Source organism: Neolamprologus brichardi, chromosome 9, assembly GCF_056152115.1.
Source record: "Neolamprologus brichardi isolate AB-2024 chromosome 9, ASM5615211v1, whole genome shotgun sequence".
Taxonomy (NCBI): domain Eukaryota; kingdom Metazoa; phylum Chordata; class Actinopteri; order Cichliformes; family Cichlidae; genus Neolamprologus; species Neolamprologus brichardi.
In genome coordinates, this window is record NC_142112.1 from 23,724,912 (window position 1) to 23,745,260 (window position 20,349).

At 40.2% G+C, this 20,349-nt stretch overlaps 1 protein-coding gene and 1 long non-coding RNA gene across 2 annotated transcripts; one reads left to right on the forward strand and one right to left on the reverse strand.

Moving 5' to 3' along the window:
- Nucleotides 1-1,605: 1,605 nt before the first annotated feature.
- Nucleotides 1,606-3,213, forward strand: LOC148101452 (cystatin-B-like). The gene is made up of 3 exons (XM_087846161.1): nt 1,606-1,824; nt 1,902-2,003; nt 2,847-3,213. Exons 1-3 carry the CDS (start codon nt 1,684-1,686, stop codon nt 2,973-2,975), a joined length of 372 nt encoding a protein of 123 aa, XP_087702287.1. The 5' UTR covers nt 1,606-1,683; the 3' UTR covers nt 2,976-3,213.
- Nucleotides 3,214-17,437: 14,224 nt separating this feature from the next.
- On the reverse strand, nt 17,438-18,936 carry LOC148101453 (uncharacterized). Its single transcript, XR_015719570.1, has 2 exons — nt 18,436-18,936; nt 17,438-17,678 (listed from the first exon to the last, which is right to left on the reverse strand). It is a non-coding gene; the product is annotated as an uncharacterized LOC148101453 (long non-coding RNA).
- Nucleotides 18,937-20,349: the final 1,413 nt, after the last annotated feature.

The window sequence follows — 20,349 nt, forward strand, 5'->3', positions numbered from 1 at the left end:
GTTCTGGTGATGTTGACTATGAACGCAACTGCATCTTGTATTTATTTAATCAGTGTTTTGCAGTTATCTTGTAAATGTGAAAGCATTGTGACATGTACAGCATTTTGGATGAAGTCGCTGCTTTTTGGACGGCCTCAGTGCTGCGTGTGTTTAATGTAATTACCTCCATAGTGCTGCGTGCACCAGAATAGTTGCAGCTGTCAACCTTACGGTAAGTTGGTCGCAGAGCAGTGGGGAAGGCTAAAGTAACTGTGCGTGTGTAGATTATATAAATGAACATATAAATTATATAAACTGTATAATCTTTTAATCAATTAATGTATTATTTTAAAATTCCCCTCTTGCCCCTGCAGACTGTCTATCCTTCCAGCTCAGGTCTTCCACCAGAGGCCTGGGATCTTGAGGGTCCTGTGCAGTATCCTGCTGTTCAGGACAGAGATCTCGGATGTTGTTCCAGGATTTCCTAGTGCCACTCGCCTAGCTTGGGAGTCACTGCACCTAGTGCTCCAGTTACCACTGGGACCACTGTTACCTTCACCCTCCACATCTTCTCTGAGCCCTTGGTACTTTTCAAGCTTCTCGTGTTCCCAGTTGTTACATAATATAATCTCGATATCTTTCTACAAAGGGACAAACTCTGCAAAAGCTGTCCTATCGATGCATCAATCAGCATCAATCTCCTTTTTGTTTGTTTTTTTATTTTTGCATTTCCAGCTCCAAATGTTAACTAGAAAAGTGTAATAATTAGGCAGAGCACCCTGGAACTCACTTAAAAGCATGTGAAGAGAAGATTTTCCCCAGAAAAAACAAAACAAAACAACAAGAACTAGGGAACAGTAAAATCCAATCTCTACAGCCTTAAACGACAAATAATAGTAATAAAATAATATCTAAACCACAGAGCACAGAGAGGAGTGTACACTAGAGCAGGGGTGTCAAACTCCAGGCCTCGAGGGCCGGTGTCCTGCAAATTTTAAATATCATCCTGGGTCAACACACCTGAAACACTTGATTAGTTCATTACCAGGCTTCTGGAGAACGTCAAGACATGTTGAGGAGGTAATTTAGCCATTTAAATCAGCTGTGATGGATCAAGGACACATCAAAAACCTGCAGGACACTGGCCCTTAAGGCCTGGAGTTTGACACCTGTGCACTAGAGGTAGGTGGATCAATACCAACTCTAGTATTGGTATCTGATCGATACTAGCTCATTAGGATCAATACTTTGTTTCTATCTCCTTAAGCTCAGTAGGTATAATTGTATTACATAAATAACATTTTTGGAGATTTGGAAAGGCTGAGGTTCAGGTGTCAGAAGTAGGATAACCGGAATGGAAGAGCTGAAAGCAGTACTCAGGCTGTGATTCATGTGTGATCCTTTCCAATATTTCAATCACAGCTCACACCCTGTATTTTCACTTCCCGGCAGACTCGAGAGTATTTTGTCATACGCCCTGACAAACCCTGACAAAAATGTGGGCAAAAGTTATTATTTTCTTGTGCTAGTCTAAGTGTGCTTGTTTTGTTTTTGATTTTTACCACCCCCCCTTGTTCTTCAGCTGATGGTAGGGTCCAAAATGCGAAGTCATATGACTCCCTGTTGTGTTATTTGGTTTTTTTTACATGATCGTTTACAAATACCGTACCAACAAACACCCGTCTTCCTCTGCGCTGGTCCACAATGCAGAGTCTTGTGAATTGGCGTGTGTTTATCAGCTTTTTGGTCATTTTTTACCAACAAAATGTTGTCGAAGTGGAAATGTGCGGGGGGCTGACCGAGGTGAAACAGGCTGATGAAGCAGTTCAGAAGATCTGTGATGCAGTGAGTAGAAACGGGAGATTTTACACTCGCACACAGGGCCTGTCATTCATATTGATGTTGCTGTCATTGTTATTCAGATGAAGCCTCTCGCAGAGCAGAAAACCGGGAGAAACTTCGAGGTTTTCACTGCAAAGAACTACAAAACACAGCTTGTAGCTGGGACCAACTACTTCATTAAGGTAATGTTTGTAATGCGAGCAGTGAGCAGTGGCAACACTACAAAGCTTTGAGGTCTTGCATGCAATAAAATATAATTAAAAAGAGCATTGATTCATATTGTGATCTGTCAGGTGAAAACTAAAGCAATGATCAGGGGTTTTTTTTCAGTTACTATCTCTTCACATATGTAGTGATTTTACAAGAAGGTGTGTATGCAAACCTTTAACTGTTATTGATTTTTCTAGCATCATAGCTGAGGCTTTCAATCCTTGTTTCCACACAAATTTCACAAATTCCACACAAAGTGCACCTCACACTCCTGGTGTGGCACAGGACGAGCAGTTCCGGTTTTTCCAGTTCTTGTGAATGATCGCTTGTCACACACAATGCGCACTAGGGGCAGGGGTGTCGAACTCCAGGCCTCAAGGGCTGGTGTCCTGCAGGTTTTAGATATCACCCTGTTTCAACACACCTGAATCAAATGATTAGTTCATTACCAGGCTTCTGGAGAACTTCAAGACATGTTGAGGAGGTAATTTAGCGCTTTAAATCAGCTGTGATGGATCAAGGACACATTTAAAACCTGCAGGACACTGGCCCTCGAGGCCTGGAGTTTAACACCTGTGTACTAGGGCTTAAATAAAGAAGCATAAGCACATATTTACTTCATAAACTCTGTCAGCCATGAACAGAGCTCAACAGATGTTCTGTTTGTGAACACTACAACAATCAGGCACTCTATATATGAAGATGTGGATTCTTCTTTTCCACATGTTAGCATGTTGTTTGGCACATTGATAAAATAAAATGATCAGGATTACTTCTATGTGCACATCAAGCATCTCCTTTAACTTTCCTTGCAGGTCTATGTGGGAGGAAACGAATATGTTCACCTCCGTGTTTATGAGAAACTCCCGGCTTATGGAGGAACGCTTGAGCTGACTGATCTGCAGCACCCCAAGACTCAAAATGACAGTATTGAGTACTTCTAATGGGACAATGAACCAGTGAAAGCATCAGTGCCTACAGCCTGTCCTCTCAATGTAATCCATAAATAACCTGCCTCTTCATGAGGGGAAAGCTTTCCTTGTTTACATATAATAACCAACTACAGATAATGGAAGGCAAAGTGAATCAGTTAAATACGAGGTGGGTGGAAAAAACATAAAGCCGATTATTCAAACCACAGCAGAAAAATAGTCCTTTCATGTTGTGGGTTTTTTTTTTTTGTTGTTTTTTTTTTTTGAAGACCTATTTCTGGAATGTTTTACAAAAATTAAAAACTCTGCAATTTAAAAACATTTGCAGACTTTGCATATTAATGTGGTTCAGGTCTGCTTACTTATCAAAGAGGAGTGAAACGAGTGTGACTGTGTATGTGGGACCCATATGTGAACAGAGTGTATTTAAAGTGTAATTTATGTCGCATAGCTGTATAAACTTGGTCAGTTTTGGATGATGTAACAGAATTAATCATGAAGGTCTGATAACCTGATTTTGAGTTCTTTAATATCATTTCAAAGGGTGTAATTATAAAAAAAAACAACAACAGTATTTCATTTGCTAAGGTATTTGTGACCAGATTTGAATTAAAAGATGTGCTGTGTACAGGGTGGGCCATTTATATGGATACACCGTGATAAAATGTTGGTGATATTAAAGTCCTGTTTGTGGCACATTAGTATATGTGAGGAGGCAAATTCCTAAAGATGGGTGGTGACCATGGTGGCCATTTAGAAGTCGGCCATCTTGGATGGGACTTTCTTGGGAAAGTGTTCCTGTTCACAGCTCAGGCTTTTTAATGTGAAGCCAATTACACCCATGCTGGTCAACGCTCGGTTACTTGTCATGTAAAAGTACAGCACTGTGCAAAAGTCTCAGACTATCCTCAGTTCTTTATGTTTTGCTTCCAGACTTACTTTAAGTCTTCCTTCTTTTAAAGTTTTTCTTTGAACTCTGGCTGTTTTTTCCACAAATTTTCAGACCAGTCCTTGTGCCTGAGCAGTTTCAGAGGAATGGTTTTGTTTGTTAGGGCAATTAACGCTGACGTATTAATCATTCGAGCATAAAAAAAAAACCCCACCTAACCCAAGAGAGGAACTAGTTAATTTATTTGTAGGTACTTTGTTACTTGCAGCCTGTTCCAGAAATTAAAAAAAAAGTTCCCATTTCTTTTGTTAAATGTATGAAAAATGACAAGAAAAGCACAGTTTGACAAATATAAAATAGTATTTTTGCACCAGAAGGTGATTTCCAATGAGCTGTTAGCCAAGATGCTGGTATAACTTGGTATGATCTTCAGTTCTTAAAAAGATTGGGAAACTGAACAACAAGTGAAGGACAGAAATGAAGTCGCAGACCTAAAGAACACAAACAACAACAAAACAAAAACAGAACAGCCTACAACAGATTAACTGTATCTGAAAGTCATGTCCTTCAGAAATGAGAAAAAAAAAAATCCAGAAAAAACCCTGACACAGTCGGTCCAACTACTCTATCATTTTTAAGCAAGGCTGAGATTTGTCAAGTTACACAAGAACTGCACTGAATATCAGTGGCCACAGCTCTTATGGAGAGATGAATCCAAATTTGAAGTTTTTGGTTCAAATAATTCTCTTAACTGTTTACTGAAACATATTCCAACTAGAAAGTGCATTTTCTGAAGAAACTGCAGTGTGAATGCTGAAATCTGAATGTATGCACTGAAATGAAATAATTAATGAATATTAAGCTAAAAATGTTGAATGAGTTGGAAAATACAGACTTTTTCACCTGAAAACCAAAGTGCAGAACTTTTGAAAGCTGATGTTCACACAGAAGAAGTTGGAAAATAGCTGAAAATTTTTAAAATGTAAATTAGAAAAAGATGAGTAATGACAAAATAAAATTTAGAGTCAGAAAACATCTGAATGAATAATAAAAGTTCATATTCTTTAAATCACTGAATGATTATGTCATGGTCCTGAGTCTGCCGACTCAGTGTTTTGTGTTTCTTTATGCTTTTGTTTATTCTGATTATGTATTCCGTTATGATTTGCCATTTATTAGGTTTCTGTTCTGTGCCTGCCCTGGTCCCACTTCCGTGTTCCCTCTGTCTGTCTATGGCGTCACACTGTCTGCTTCTGAATCGGTCTGTTTAGTTTAGTGTCTTGTCTAGTTCCTGTTTTATTCTGAAGGTCCCCGTCTCATGTGAGTGTGTTCAGTTTACATTTCCCCTGTCCCATCAGCTCTGATTTCTCCCAGGTGTGTTGCCCTCCTGTCTCTCATCCTCTGATTACTGGTGTGTGTATTTAAGCCCTGTGTGTTCTCCTGCCTGTTGCCGGTTCGTCTGTGTTCCACGGTGTCCTGTTCCTCATCTGCATCTCTCTGCTTCTGCTGGAGCTGCACACCTGCCTCTTCTTCTCCCATTCGCTCCGCTTGCTACTTCAATCATGAAACGGATCAATGATCAGCGTATCGGCTTTTCTCTCGTTTGTTTATCGCCCACTTTGCGCCAGAAAGAGGAAACCAGTGGATGTCGCACAAAACAACAGCAGCACGTTTAAGCTTGATCAGCTGTTGTTAGAATTTATTTAATATTAATTTCTAGTATCAACTGATGTTTGCTGGAGCCACAGCTGTAAAAGCTGGATGCACAAATCATGGAGAATAACCTGCACACTCAGATTTGCATATTAAAATTACGACAACAGTCATAACAAGGAGAAATAGTAATTATATTACCCATTTTGTGAGTATAGTTATAGTTATAGTTGTATAGATATATATGGCTAATAAGTGCTACCAAAGTACAGAGACAAAGTAACTGAACCTTCAGATGTTTTTACTCTTACAACCATCAAACAAATCTACTCAATTATCATTTTTCCATGTGTTTTAATGTATGTCGGTATTTTCATGCTCCATTTAAAGCCTGATAACATTTAACTGTCAATATTCTTAAAATGTCACTAGATGGCACTGTCATTTTATTTTTCACGTTTTGTTTGCAAAAGTTAGAGATCATTGTGTAGACCACGTTATCCAGCTGTGAACAACAATTTTCATACATTCTGAAAAACTAACTTCAGTGTTTGACTTTAAACATTCCAGGTTCAAGTTTCAAGAGGAGATTTCAGTTGCATCTCATGGCTTGTATGGCTTACGTATACTGCATCTCCTGTTCAGGCACCTTGATTGTATCAACAAAACATGTTGAACAAAGGGTCAAACAGAAACATAACATATGACCCAGGGGCCAGAATCTGCCTGACAAAGACTCCAATCTGTCCCACTGCAAGGGTATGAAAAATGTGAACGAATGCAGAGATTTTGAAGTTTTATTGTATTTTGATTAGTTTTATAGCTTTTCCTTTAACGATCTCCCCCATGGCCATTCACACTACACTAAAGTAGTAATAGATAAGCAATTTTATTTTATATCTATCAAATTATACATATTTTATTTTTATATTTATGTTTGGGTATAAAATTGCCAAGTTTTCACAAATTCTTTCATTTACAGCATGTTTTAAGTGTATTGTATATCTCTGTTAGGGGAGTATACATTTTTATATGTGCAGCTTGCAGACACTCACTGTTGTGCGTCATTCCTGGATGCTTACACAAATATTGACAAAGATTTGAACTAAAAATTCAAAATTTGGATCAATAATCATAAGTCATTTAAAAATGCAAATAATAGTGCATGTTAAAAGCAAATAAACCAATAAATATATAGAATGCAGAAGAAGATAAAAGCACAGCTATCATTAAATCATACAATGAATAAAAGTCAGTAATATGAATTTGCTTCCCAGTATCATTTTTCTTGGAAATGTTTATCCTGAATTTCTTTTTGTCTTAGCTACGTGCAGCATTCAGAAGTGACACGATCATGTTATGTAGTCTAGTTCAACAAGTTTTTTTTCTTTCAAACAAGTCCTAAATTGTTCACCCCAGATTCTTTCACCACAGTGTCAGTTTGTAGTGTCCCAGATAACTAAAGATAACCAGAAATGTCACACAAGACAGTACTTGTCTGTAAACTGATTCTTGTTACACTTCCAAGCATTCTGCAGTAATACTCACAGTCCTGTTGTGCTGAAGTACAAATGTGGACAGATGACTGAAAATAATGACTCAATGACCATGTTTGAGTTCCACAAGATAAATCTAGATGATCACTTGAAAAAAAGAGGATGGAAAAAAGGTTATTTGGGCATGTTAATCTTTGTACTATGTCTTCTAATGCAGATGGTGTGGAAACAAGAGAATGCCGACCCAAATGCAAACAAACAGAGGTGGAAATTTAACAAAGAGGAAGGCTTTATTTTTGGCTGCACAACACGAGAGATACATAGAAAAACAATACAGAAAGCTTGAGGAAACCTGGGACTTGGAGACCTAGAGGAGAGATAAGCAGACGGACTCGATGAGGAGCAAAGGAAAACACAAGACAATATATAGACAGAGGATAACGAGGGAATACACAACAACACAACATCCCAGATACACAAAGATAAACAAAAATGTCAGAACACACAAAGTACTTATGGTGGAAGATTTCCTTTCTGTTGTATTGATCACATGTTTTAACCATATCACTTCAGTGATTGTAGAATCACATTGTCACCAGTTGTATGCATGCGCACCACAAATGGGCCTTTTGCTCTATCACACATATACACACACACACACGGTGGGGCCATTGTAAGTTCTTGGGAAACATTAAACAGCTAGTGAGACTCCTTCTGCTTATCAGGGATGTAAATCTGTAGGTGTCAGCTAGGCAGAAAAAAAGGTCATAATTCTCTCTCTGTGAGGGAGAAGGTTTTAAGGATGGTGCTGAAGGTATAGCAGTCTATTTATCTTAATTAAGCAGTCTTAATTTATCAAAGCCTCTGTGCACACAACTTTTATTGTATTGTATTTAATTCCACAAAGGTCAATGATCAAGCAGAGTGAGAGACAAGTAAGATGAAAAGACAAACTATCTAACAAAAGAAAGAAAATTATGCTTATTAATAGAATTTCTGGAGTTATTTAAAAATTTCCTGATCCTCAGTGTTGAACACACAGCATTGTTTTTATCTATTCCTGACAGCAGGTTCATGTCAGAGAAACCAGTCACCTTCATCTGCTGGTGTGGAAAATGTTTACATGTGAGGGAGGAAAAGTCAATTCAGCTTTGTCTGATCCTGAACGTTTGCATGTAGCTTCACTCTTCAGGAGCTGGTGCCACCTCCTGGTAGGTTTTCAGTGCTTATACAGCATAAATATATGTAATAACCATCTGGGATTAAACAACTGAGACACACAGACAGATAATAAGTATTTCGTTACTGTAGTAATTTTCAGGTTTTCGTACTTTTATTATATTTTTTTGACTACTTTTTACTTTTACTGCCTACTCAATAAAATACGTGTAGTGTGTACTCCTTACATTTTCAAAACAGATTTGTTGAATGTCTTTTTTATTTTACGTCACCACAAGCGTTCAAACATCAGTTTGAGCCTACACAAGGAAGTATCCATCACCAGGGCTATAAAAAGAGATGAAAGAGGTTAAATTGGGAGCAATCCAGAATGGCATATTTAGTACAGATGTTCATAGGCTGTGCTCTCGGTACTTCAGCAGCCAGCACTGTGGTCAAGTGAACTGTCATTTATGAGCTGCAGAGAAGCCTCCTGCTATGTAGCGTTTATGCACTTCTCACTTGAATCTGACAAATCATCAGAACAATTGTACTTTTTTCAGTCACAATTTGAGATTGCTCACTTTTCGGAATACTGTCCAGCATTGCATTAATGTTTTCAATCGTATATTCTAATATGTATGAAAGAGCAATTAAACTAACACACTGTAAGAGGTTTACCTGCAACAAATAGAAATACATGGTCTCAGTCTTGTGTCACAGCTGTTCATCCAAATTTCCCTTCCACGCACATCCCAAGGATGCTCTGCTGGACTGGGATCTGGTGACTATGGAGGCTGTTAAGTAAAATGTTTTGATGAGTCTGTGCGAAATGTAGCCTGCACACAATCCTAGTAAATCAACAGTGACTGAAATATTCACACGCTTCTGACATCAATGGCCATGCCACGCTTAGACATCTTCTTCCTTATTCTGATGCTCAGTTCAACCTTCAGCAGGCTGTCTTGGCCATGTCTACATGCCTTTGAGTTGCTGCTGATGTAAAGACTGATTCCTCTGACAAGTAGTGGAACAGGTGTACCTAATAAAACGGTTGCTAAATGTAAGTAGTGTGACTTTACTGGACTATACAGTAGTTGGAGCTGTGTTATCAGATTTTTACATTTTCTTTGATGAATAATAGAGTTTAACAAGTGTTATTTTCTATAAAGTTTCAAAAACATTTTCACGTTTCATTTTCTGAAATATTTCTATACATTAGGCCTAAATTGTTGCAGAGCTTTTTGCAAAGTCAAAAAGGTTTTGAGGGGGGAAAAAAATCCTAAATATTTTGATGACTCACACACTGTACACACAATCACACTCCCCAAGCGTACTCTACAAACCGGGTCTAGGTACCCTTGCCCCTGGAGGGGGGAACTGCACCCAGACCCAGGTTGTGTTACCCTTTTTCCCTGCGGTGGGGAGAAGCAGACCGCCCCGACTCCGCAGCAGCAGGGAGGCCCCACATTCCGGACCCCAGTCGGACGGCCAACTCCTCCTCCTAGCCCCCCTGCTCCAGCAGACCGCAGAGAACGAGGGTGAGAGAAGACTCCTAACCTCCCTCCACCCGCTCATTGTAGTGTTGATGTATGTGTGTTCTAAGGTGCATTTAAAACCCAGGAGGGCATGGAGCTACCTGCCAGAGAGCAGCAGGTAGGCGCATAGTCCCTCCTGCTAGCCCTCAATGTCTACGTGTATTTAAAATTGAGAGGTGGGCAACGACGCCAGGGGTGAGGTGTACACCCTGATGGTAATGGTAATTGGGATTCCGTGTAGCGTGCCCACCCCCAAGATCCTATATGTATGTGTAATGAGAGTGTGAGTAATGTGAATGTCTAAGTTGCGGGATAAAATTGAGGCAGAGGCAGCCAGAAGGGGACAGAGGGGGGGTTACCTCCTCTGCACCCTGGTGACACACCCCTACTCCAAGGCCCTGCATGTGTGGGTGGTTGTGGTGGAGCGGGAAGAGGGAGGCAGCTGGAGATGGGGAGGGAAGGAAGGGAGGGGCAAGTGACCCCTCCCTGGGGCCAGCTCCCCCGCTGACCCCAGTAGGCACCCCCATACTCCGCGACCCGCCAGGGAAGGGGGGCCCAGGCCCATCCGAACCGGGGCCCAGCGCAGCGGCGCCGCCCGGCCCCACAGAGCCCGGGGCAGTCCACCCAACCCCACCACAGAGAAAACTGCACCCACCCCATCATCCACTCATCTTCCAGACTACATAAGACAATAGACGCCCAGGCTGAGATCTTCCTCCACCTCTCCTGTATCTCCCCCTCTTGCAGAGAGAGTTCCTGAGAGAGGAAAGCTCCTGCAAGATGTGACAACCCTCCCCCACCAGTTGAAGAGCCCCCCAGGTGGCTCGGCGCACCGGCGGCACCCCGCGCCAGTGGTGGGCCCCCATATACCCAACGGCCCACAACCCCGGCAACACACCAACCAGGACCCAGGCCCCCGAGGCCCGGCCAGGGCCCCAGGCCAGAGCCGGAGCGCCCCCAGAACCTCACGCCCGTCCCGGACCCACCCAGGGGCAGCCAGGCTACCAGGTCAGTAACCCCGGTCCGTCAGCACAGACCCTCCCCTAGCCCCGCTGCACGTAGCCACGAGGAAACCGTCACCTAAGAGCCAACAGAGCCCCTAATTGGCCATGACCGCTACCCCGGGTTGAGCCCCCCAAGGAAGATGCTCCCGGGGAACCCCCCGACGCCCTAAGCCTGACCCTACCCCCACACCAATCACAACAGTGAAGGCGAGACCAAAATATGACCCCCCACCCCCACTAGGTGATGGAGCTGATCAGAGGAGCCCAGAGCGATTGATCTGATGTGGTGGCAGAGGCTGTATCAAGACTAATGTAATCTAATAGATAATTTCTATATTGGTTAGAATTAAGATTGTTTTTATTTTTCCAGTTCATGAGGACTGTTTTCTTGGCTATGCATAGGGCAGTGAAAACCATATGGGCTATATTCTTTTCTGAAGTGACATTATCTAAGCTGCCCAACAAACACACTAAGGGGGAAGTTGGAATGTTACATTTCAGACACTTTGATAAGTCTTCACATATCTCGCGCCAAAACTTCTGAACTGGTGGACAGAACCAAAGAGCATGGATATTGTCCGGTGAATTGGTTTGGCAGTGTGAGCAGTTGTTGGTAGATACAAAGCCCATCTTGAACATCCGATGACCTGTATAGTGCACTCTATGTAGTATTTTGTATTGAATTAATTGAAGACTGGGATTTTTGATTAGATGAAAGGTTTTTAAGCAAATCTGAGACCAGAAGTTTTGGTCTAAGTTAACTGATAAATCCGCTTCCCATTTTGCAATAGGAAGTGATATTGATTCATCTGTTTTAGAAAGCATTCTGTATATTTTGGATAGTAATTTGGGGGTTTTAAGAGTAAAAAATTGAACCACACTTGGTGGTGTTTGTAGTTCAACTTGACCCGGTTTAAATTTCTTTTTTATTATGGATTTAATTTGTTGATATTCTAAAAATCTTTTCTTGTTGATCCCATATTGTGTAACTAGTCTGTCAAATGAAATAAATTCTGTTCCTTCTAGTATATGTTCTACATATTTGATTCCTTTACCATTCCAATCTGAAAAGTTTATCATATTATTGTTTTGTAATATGTCAGGGTTGTTCCAGATAGGTGTACGTTTGCATGGGATTAATGAAGACTCTGTCAACTTCAGAAACTCCCACCATGCTGTCAGAGAAGAGCTGATGTTGATGCTTTTGAAGCATTCATGTCGTTGGATGTTTGAGCTGATAAATGCTAGATCTGAAATCTCTAGATTATTGCAAAGTGCTTGTTCTACATCTAGCCAAGGTTCATCTAAAAGGGTATGTTTTAGCCATCCTGAGATAAACTGAAGCCTGTTGGCTAAGAAGTAGTGCTGAAAGTTAGGTAGTTCTAATCCTCCTTTATCCTTGGTCTTTTGTAGTGTTTTTAAGCTTATACGTGGGGGCTTATTTTTCCAAAGGAATTTGGACATATATGAATCTAGAGATCTGAACCAATCTTGCGGCGGTTTAGTTGGGATCATTGAGAATAAATAATTTATTTTTGGTAATACCATCATTTTTATAGCAGCAACCCTTCCCATGAGTGATATGGGTAGACATTTCCATCTAGCCAGATCACCTTCTACTTTCTTTAAAAGTGGGGTATGGTTTAATTTAGTTAGATCTGCAAGCTTGGGAGAAATATTAATACCTAAATATTTTATATTTCCCGATTGCAGTGGAGTAGAAGAGGAATTATGGAAGCAGCAATTACTCAATTAACTGGTCAAAATCTACAGTCCTTCCTATTAGAAGGACTGTAGATTTTGACCAGTTAATTGAGTAATCTGATATTCTTGCAAAAGAGTTTATCAATTCAATCATCCCAGAGATATTGGTTTGTGAATTTTGGAGAAAGAGTAACACATCATCAGCATAAAGGCTGATTTTATGTTCCACGTTCTTGCATTTTATGCCCTTAATTGCTGAATTCTGTCTAATTACTGCTGCTAGTGGTTCGATAAAAATTGCAAACAGTGAAGGGGAGAGTGGGCATCCCTGCCTGGTGCCCCTCAGGAGACATAAGCTGGAGGATGTCTGGTCATTTGTTCTGACACAAGCTGTTGGGGAATTATATAATATTTTTAACCAGTTGATGAAAGAAGATCCAAAACCAAATTTGTGTAAAGTTGCAAATAGAAATTTCCAGTTAACTCTGTCAAACGCTTTTTCTGCATCTAAGGAAAATATTGTAGTTTCAAGGTTTTTACTGTATGAGTAGTCTATCAAATTAAGTAATCTACGTGTATTTGTTGATGAGTGCCTACCTTTTATGAAACCAGTTTGGTCAGGATGAATTAAGAGGGGGGTTATTTTCTCTAGTCTCTTCGAGAGAGCTTTGCAGATTATTTTGAGGTCTACATTAATAAGGGATATTGGACGATAGCTTGAGGGATATACAGGGTCTTTGCCTGGTTTTAGCAGGAGATTAATGTTTGCAGAATTCATATTTGATGGAAGTCTGCCCTTTTCTTTGATTTCTAACAACATTCTGTAAAAAACTGGTGCTAGAATCGTCCAGAATTCTTTGTAGAATTCTGCAGAAAAGCCGTCTGGACCTGGAGCCTTATTATTGGACATACTTATCAGGGCTTCCTGGAGTTCACCTGATGTCAGTGGCGAATCCAGTGCCATTGCTTGAGCTTCTAATAATTTTGGGAGAGTTATGTTGTCTAAAAATTGATCAATTTCCTTTTTAGATGGGTTTATTTGTGGTGAATACAACGTTTTATAGAAATCCCTGAAAATGTTGTTTATTTGTTTCGGTTCATATATTGTGTTCCCAGATGAATCTTGAACAGCACATATAGTTGTTTTTTCTTTATTTATTTTTAGCTGGTTTGCTAGAAATTGACCGGATTTATTACTATGTTCATAATTTTGTAAGCGTAGTCTTTGTACTAAGAATTTTGTTTTTCTATCAATTATCTCATTTAATTCTAGTTTTGTATTTTGTTCAATGTTTCCTGATCTTGGTGGGACGCGTAGGCTTCTTCTAGTGATTTGATGTTTTTTTCCAATTCCTGAATATTTTTGTTTTCTTTTTTCTTTTTATGTGATGAGAAAGAAATTATTTTACCTCTCATCACAGCTTTCCCTGCTTCCCATAAAACAGAAGCTGATGTTCCGGGAGTGTCATTAAAGTCTAAATATGAAGTCCACTCTTTTTTAAAATATTTAATAAAGTCTTCATCTTTAAGCAGTGATGTATTAAATCTCCAGTTTTTACTTGGCATAGTATTATTCTTGTGCATTAGTGTTAAAGATACAGGAGCATGATCGCTGACAGCTATAGGGTGAATCTCAGTGTCTGAAACGTCACTCAGCAGTGAGCTGCTGACCAAAAAATAATCTAGACGAGAGTAGGAGTGATAAACATGTGAAAAAAAAGTATATTCCTTACTGGTGGGGTGAAGGGAGCGCCATGCATCGCAAAGACCAAAGTCGCTCATATACTGTTTGATTATATTTGTGGACTGCCAATTACGCTGAGTTCCTGCTGTATTGAGCCTATCCATTTCTTCATTCAGTCCAAGGTTGAGGTCGCCTCCAAGCACAAGTGTGCCATCTAAGTGTTCAGAGAGTGCACTGAAAAAACCGTGAAAGAATGAGGGATCATCAACATTTGGACCATATACCATATACCATAGACCATGACTCAGTCTTAAAATGCTCCACCCTTTCCAGGGATGTTATACAGTATAAATATGTGTGTGAACCACCTGTACTGACACATCAGAAACACCTAAAGGCAAACGTTCACAACTCTTTATTTGAACAAACCTTCAGAATGGCTAAAGTGTTAAGTGGAGGATTCACAGAGACGATGCCTGCCACTCCAGAGATCTGGAAGATCTGTAATCAGGTGAGCTTTAGTCTACTTTAATTTTTTGCAGTCTCTACACACAAAACTCTTCACTCTGAATTTCAGTCTGGATTCATATCAAATTTTATTTTATTCAAACAAAGGTCAAGAGCCAAGCAGAGCAAAGGACAAATAAGAAATATGTGGCATTCCTTGCTCTTAAGTACAGGAGTCAGGTGGTAGCAGGAACAAACTATCTCATCAAGGTAAATATTACTGTCATATTCATTATACATGTTCTTCACATCATCCTGAAGAAAAATCCGAAAAGAAAAGCTATTTATGGACAGACCCGTTACGCCTACGCCTCTCGAGATGTGTTAATGACAGACATCAAAATACTCTGGTCAACCAACCAGCAGTCTGCCTGCTGTGTCGTATGAAATGCGTGGAAGGAGAGGAACCGACTGTCTGTTACATATAGATAAAAAACAAAGCTCTGACGTGACCTCGGGTCAGCCAGCCTGACGGTCAGAGAAACAGAAGCGTGCTGGATTGTGGATCTCTGAGCTGCACATCAAAGATGCACCTATGCACAGATCAAATCTCAAAAGTGCCTCATATACATGTTGATGCGAAGCGCCGCCAGAGCAAACGTTTCCACTTCATTTGCAGAGGTGTTTTTATTTTGGATTATGTATTTATTGTTTGCAGTGTATATATATTAGTTTGCAGCTCTTTGCACATATTAATAAAAGGTTCAACTAACTGGTCAAATAGTCTGTGCGGTTTAGTTGTTCCACTCATATTAAACCAAATGATGGTCCATACTTGAATTATGTGGAACCTGACGTTTCTAATATTATGTTACAAGGATTCTCTTGAGTGTTCAACACAATACCTGTGGTACTAATGGGACCACAGGTATTGTACTGTATTGTATTCCCTCTTTATTTATTTATTTATTTTTTTAAATTTTTTTAGACGGAACTGAGCTGCTGTTCTATGCTTAGTTATCAGACTGTTTGTTTTTGTTTTGTTTATTTATTTATTTATTTTTGGTTCTGAATTGTACACTTTATTATGTTATGTAATTATGTACTATTTGTGAAAACAGAAAAACTAATAAAAAAGACATTATAAAAAACAAAACAAAACAAAACAAATGATGGTGTGGCTGTTCTAGTGTGAACTAAGAGAGGGTTTGAATGCAAGAGAGAGAGAGAGAGGGGGGGGGAAGAAGACCTAAAATGTAACCCCCTGCACTTCGACTGAGGAGGTGAGTTACATTAGTGCTTCCTCTTTATTAGAAAGCGGTTTGAGTGAATTAGAAGTCTGTTGGTTTTTTGTTTTGTTTTGTTTTTTTTTGTTTGTTTTTTTTTTTGGGGGGGGGGGGGGGGATATCTACTCATTAGTCATGCATCCATCTGAACTCTATCAAAATAAAGGTGTATTTTAACTCATTTTAATTTGTTCTAATATAAGGGATATACGACTATACAAAGTAGCTTGTCACATCTAAAACGACAGGACACTTGATGTGTCTTTCTTCACCTCATCACTTTTTTCTGTGTGTGTGTTTGTTTTTCCGCTGATGCCTTTCAAACAAAACTAGCCATGATATTTTCCCCCTCTGACAATTAATATCAGTTAACCCCGCCCCCTTTCAGATTTGTTCACCAAAAGAAAAGGAGAAAAAACCCGTCATTAACGCTGTTTATTATTTGTCAGACCGGTTTCATTTTCATACTTTGTAAATATCTATGTTGTATGGAGCTTGAACTAAAATGTAAATATGTTTACTGTATTTGTAATGATTATAATCCATTCGCTGTACAGCATAGATGTGTCATGCCGATATCCTAATTCTGTGTATGGTAATCTTGCACCATTGAACTGTTAGTGAATGAGACAACAATAAAAGTGCAAAACGTGCATTAGCAGATGAAGTGCTGCCTGCTTATTTCCTGCTTTATGTGAGCTTCTGCTGTAGTTTATTATGTGCTTTTAATCCCAAGAAACCACCCTTTTACTGTGTCGCACGATAACATCTTCTGATGTTTGGTGTCATCTTCCTGTGATCTCCTGTGAACAGGTGGATTCATTCACTTCAAGTTTATATATGTAGCACCAAATCACAGCAGTCGCTGAACACTGTAAAGACTCCAGAATAATTATGGAGGAACAACATTTAAAGGACTAACACAGACAAAGAATTAATCATACAATGAAGCAATGTCATTTTTAAATGTTTATTTATAAACAGGATAAAACCATTCAAGTATGGAGTGACAAATAAAACAGCAACCTCTGATCTGCTAATTGGGAAACAAAGGATGTCAGTGTATTTTTCAGTGCTAGTTGTCCAAATTGAGTGAGATGACTTTACATTTGAATAGATTTGATTACAAGTTATATTTGGCTTTAATTAAATGCAGTTCAATTTGATTTAAATCAAGCCAATTCACAACATTTTTCTCAATATGCTAAAATTCCCATCGAGACTAGATAAGATTATTCTAAAACTGGTAAAAATACAGTTCTCTTCATGCACAAAATCCCACCCAGTCCCACAACCCAGGATGAATATTCCTTGTGTGTTCTTGAGCTGGACAGAAATTCCTCTTGCTGAGCGGGCGCCACGCCAGCCTCGTGCCAGGCAGACGAGGAGCCTCCTGTCCCAGTCTCGTCCGTCCACTGGGCCCATCACATTCCAGCCCAGTTCGCATTCTGCATTGGAGTCCGTCGCTCGATACCACTGCGGCTCCCCTCACGCCATCACCTGTAAGTTAAAACAAATAGGAGCCAGAACCATCATCGCGGAAGCTGCCCTGGCTTATAGCCATGGCGACCCTCTCCCAACATGGCTGCACCCAGTGAACAACAGTGAGATTCAATTCAATTCAATTTTATTTATATAGCGCCAAATCACAACAAAAGTCGCCTCAAGGCGCTTCATAGATACAGAGAAAAACCCAACAATCATATGACCCCCTATGAGCAAGCACTTTGGCGACAGTGGGAAGGAAAAACTCCATTTTAACAGGAAGAAACCTCCGGCAGAACCAGGCTCAGGGAGGGGCGGCCATCTGCTGCGACCGGTTGGGGTGAGAGAAGGAAGACAGGATAAAAGACATGCTGTGGAAGAGAGACAGAGGTTAATAACAGATATGATTCAATGCAGAGAGGTCTGTTAATACATAGTGAGCGAGAAAGGTGACTGGAAAGGAAAAACTCAATGCATCATGGGAATCCCCCGGCAGCCTACATCTATTGCAGCATAACTAAGGGAGGATTCAGGGTCACCTGGTCCAGCCCTAACTATATGCTTTAGCAAAAAGGAAAGTTTTAAGCCTAATCTTAAAAGTAGAGATAGTGTCTGTCTCCCGAATCCAAACTGGAAGCTGGTTCCACAGAAGAGGGGCCTGAAAACTGAAGGCTCTCCCTCCCATTCTACTTTTAAATACTCTAGGAACAACAAGTAGGCCTGCAGAGCGGGAGCGAAGTGCTCTAATAGGGTGATATGGTACTACAAGGTCATTAAGATAAGATGGGGCCTGATTATTTAAGACCTTGTATGTGAGGAGCAGGATTTTGAATTCAATTCTGGATTTAACAGGAAGCCAGTGAAGGGAAGCCAAAACAGGAGAAATATGCTCTCTCTTTCTAGTCCCTGTCAGTACTCTTGCTGCAGCATTTTGGATTAGCTGAAGGCTTTTCAGTGAGTTTTTTGGACATCCTGATAATAATGAATTGCAGTAGTCCAGCCTGGAAGTAATAAATGCATGAACTAGCTTTTCAGCGTCACTCTGAGACAGGATATTTCTAATTTTAGAGATGTTGCGCAAATGGAAGAACGCAGTCTTACATATTTAAGATTTGAGATAATACTCACAAATGCAGGCAGTGGTATACATCTGCCCTGATGTCAATCACACGCGTTGTCTCCTACTGTCGCCGTTCCTGCTGTCGGGACTGGGTGACCACATCACGCTGACGGGTCTCCAGATGAGGCGTCGCACCCCCACAATCACACAGCGGCTCCCTCTTTTCCACCTGGCCTTCATGCGTTCCTCTTCCAATCTAGGGCCTCTCTCCTTCCAGTGCTCAGCTTGCTTCCTTTTAATATGACCTTTAAACAGCTGAACGGACACCACTGGACACACACATGCCTCAGCAGGTGATCACTATCAGCTCATTTGTCCCATGCCCAGCCAATCCACAGTGGATTAAAACAATGTAAAAAATGAAAGACTAAAAATATGTGATACAAACAGAGTAAAATAGTGCAAATAAAAACAACGCTCACAAATAAACACTAAACTCAGAATAAAACCAAAAAAAATGATAAACACAGATTTCTAATGTGTGAAACTCACATACATCACCAACTGAACCTTTTATGTAAACGTTTCAAGTTGCAGCCTAACCTCATTTAATTTTGCTTAGCAAAGTACTTTTCAACTCTAATAATTAGTAAGAGTATATTTCTTATCATCTATTGGTCATCTCACCTGATAAACTTCAATGAACATTATAACACAGGAGTGATTGTCTCTAAAAATGGGCTCCTGCACGCTTGCAGACATTTTTCCATCACAACTTATGGATGATGAATGATTTGATTAAACCTGTGAAAACATTACTGATAACCTTCATGTGATATTACATTAAAGCCAATTTTTTACTAAAATCAGGGACTTTTCTAACTGACCTCTAACCTTTGAGCAGCAGTGTGTACTGTATGTTTGTATGTAACTGTATCTGACCTGGATTTTATCACCAGTTTCAAATACGAATTTTCTTTAAAGTGTGTCTTTAAATACAAATGAAGTTCAACTTTAGAAAGGCTGATGGTAAACTGGCCCTAACAAGTCCACTTTATTGCGTGCTCATTGACTTTCTCCTATCAGAGCTGTTTAACAAGCCCACTTGATACATGCTGATTAATCTATCACGCGTATCAGTGGCTCATGGTTGCTTAAAGCCTATGTCTGAACTTGAGCACAGAGGCAGAGCATCATTCAATTCTTGAATCCCATCATTCAAGGATGACAAACTCCACTTTCTCTGCATCAAGACAGCTCATAACTTTTTAACAGTCTCTCCTGATGGTCTCATATCATCTGCTCTAATCAATAACCATACACTATCATTACAATGTAGACCACAGCTCAAAGGTCTGAGGTGAATTAGAAATGTCTTGTGTTCGTTCTGAATAGGCTCAAATTTGGTTTCAGAGTTAATTACAGCAATTAATCAAAAGCGTAAATAATCATATAAATGCTTAATATTAACACTGATCACAAATCATGAATGATTTTTAATAGAATATCTACAGAGGTGTTCAGAGACCCATTTTCAGCAATAATCCCTCCTGTGTTCAGTGGTACATTGTCTTATTTAATGCAAGTTTTGAGCGAGGGAACCCCACAACCACAACCAAAACAGACATGACGCCAGACCACCAACCTCTGACTTTCTCCCCCACCGATGTTGGAGTGGTCCTGAGCAGGATCAATGTCCACAAGGCTGCAGGTCCTGATGGCATCCCCGGGCGTGTTCTCAGAGCGTGTTGTGGGGAGCTTGCAGGAGTGCTCACAGACATATTCAATCTGTCCTTGGCCCATGCTTTGGTACCGGCCTGCTTCAAATCCACCTCCATCGTCCCGATACCCAAAAACCCCAACCCATCTAGCCTCAATGACTACCACCCAGTAGCACTTACCCCCATCATCACTAAGTGCTTAGAGCAGCTGGTCCTAGCACACTTCAAATCCTGTCTCCCCCCCACCCTGGACCCCCACCA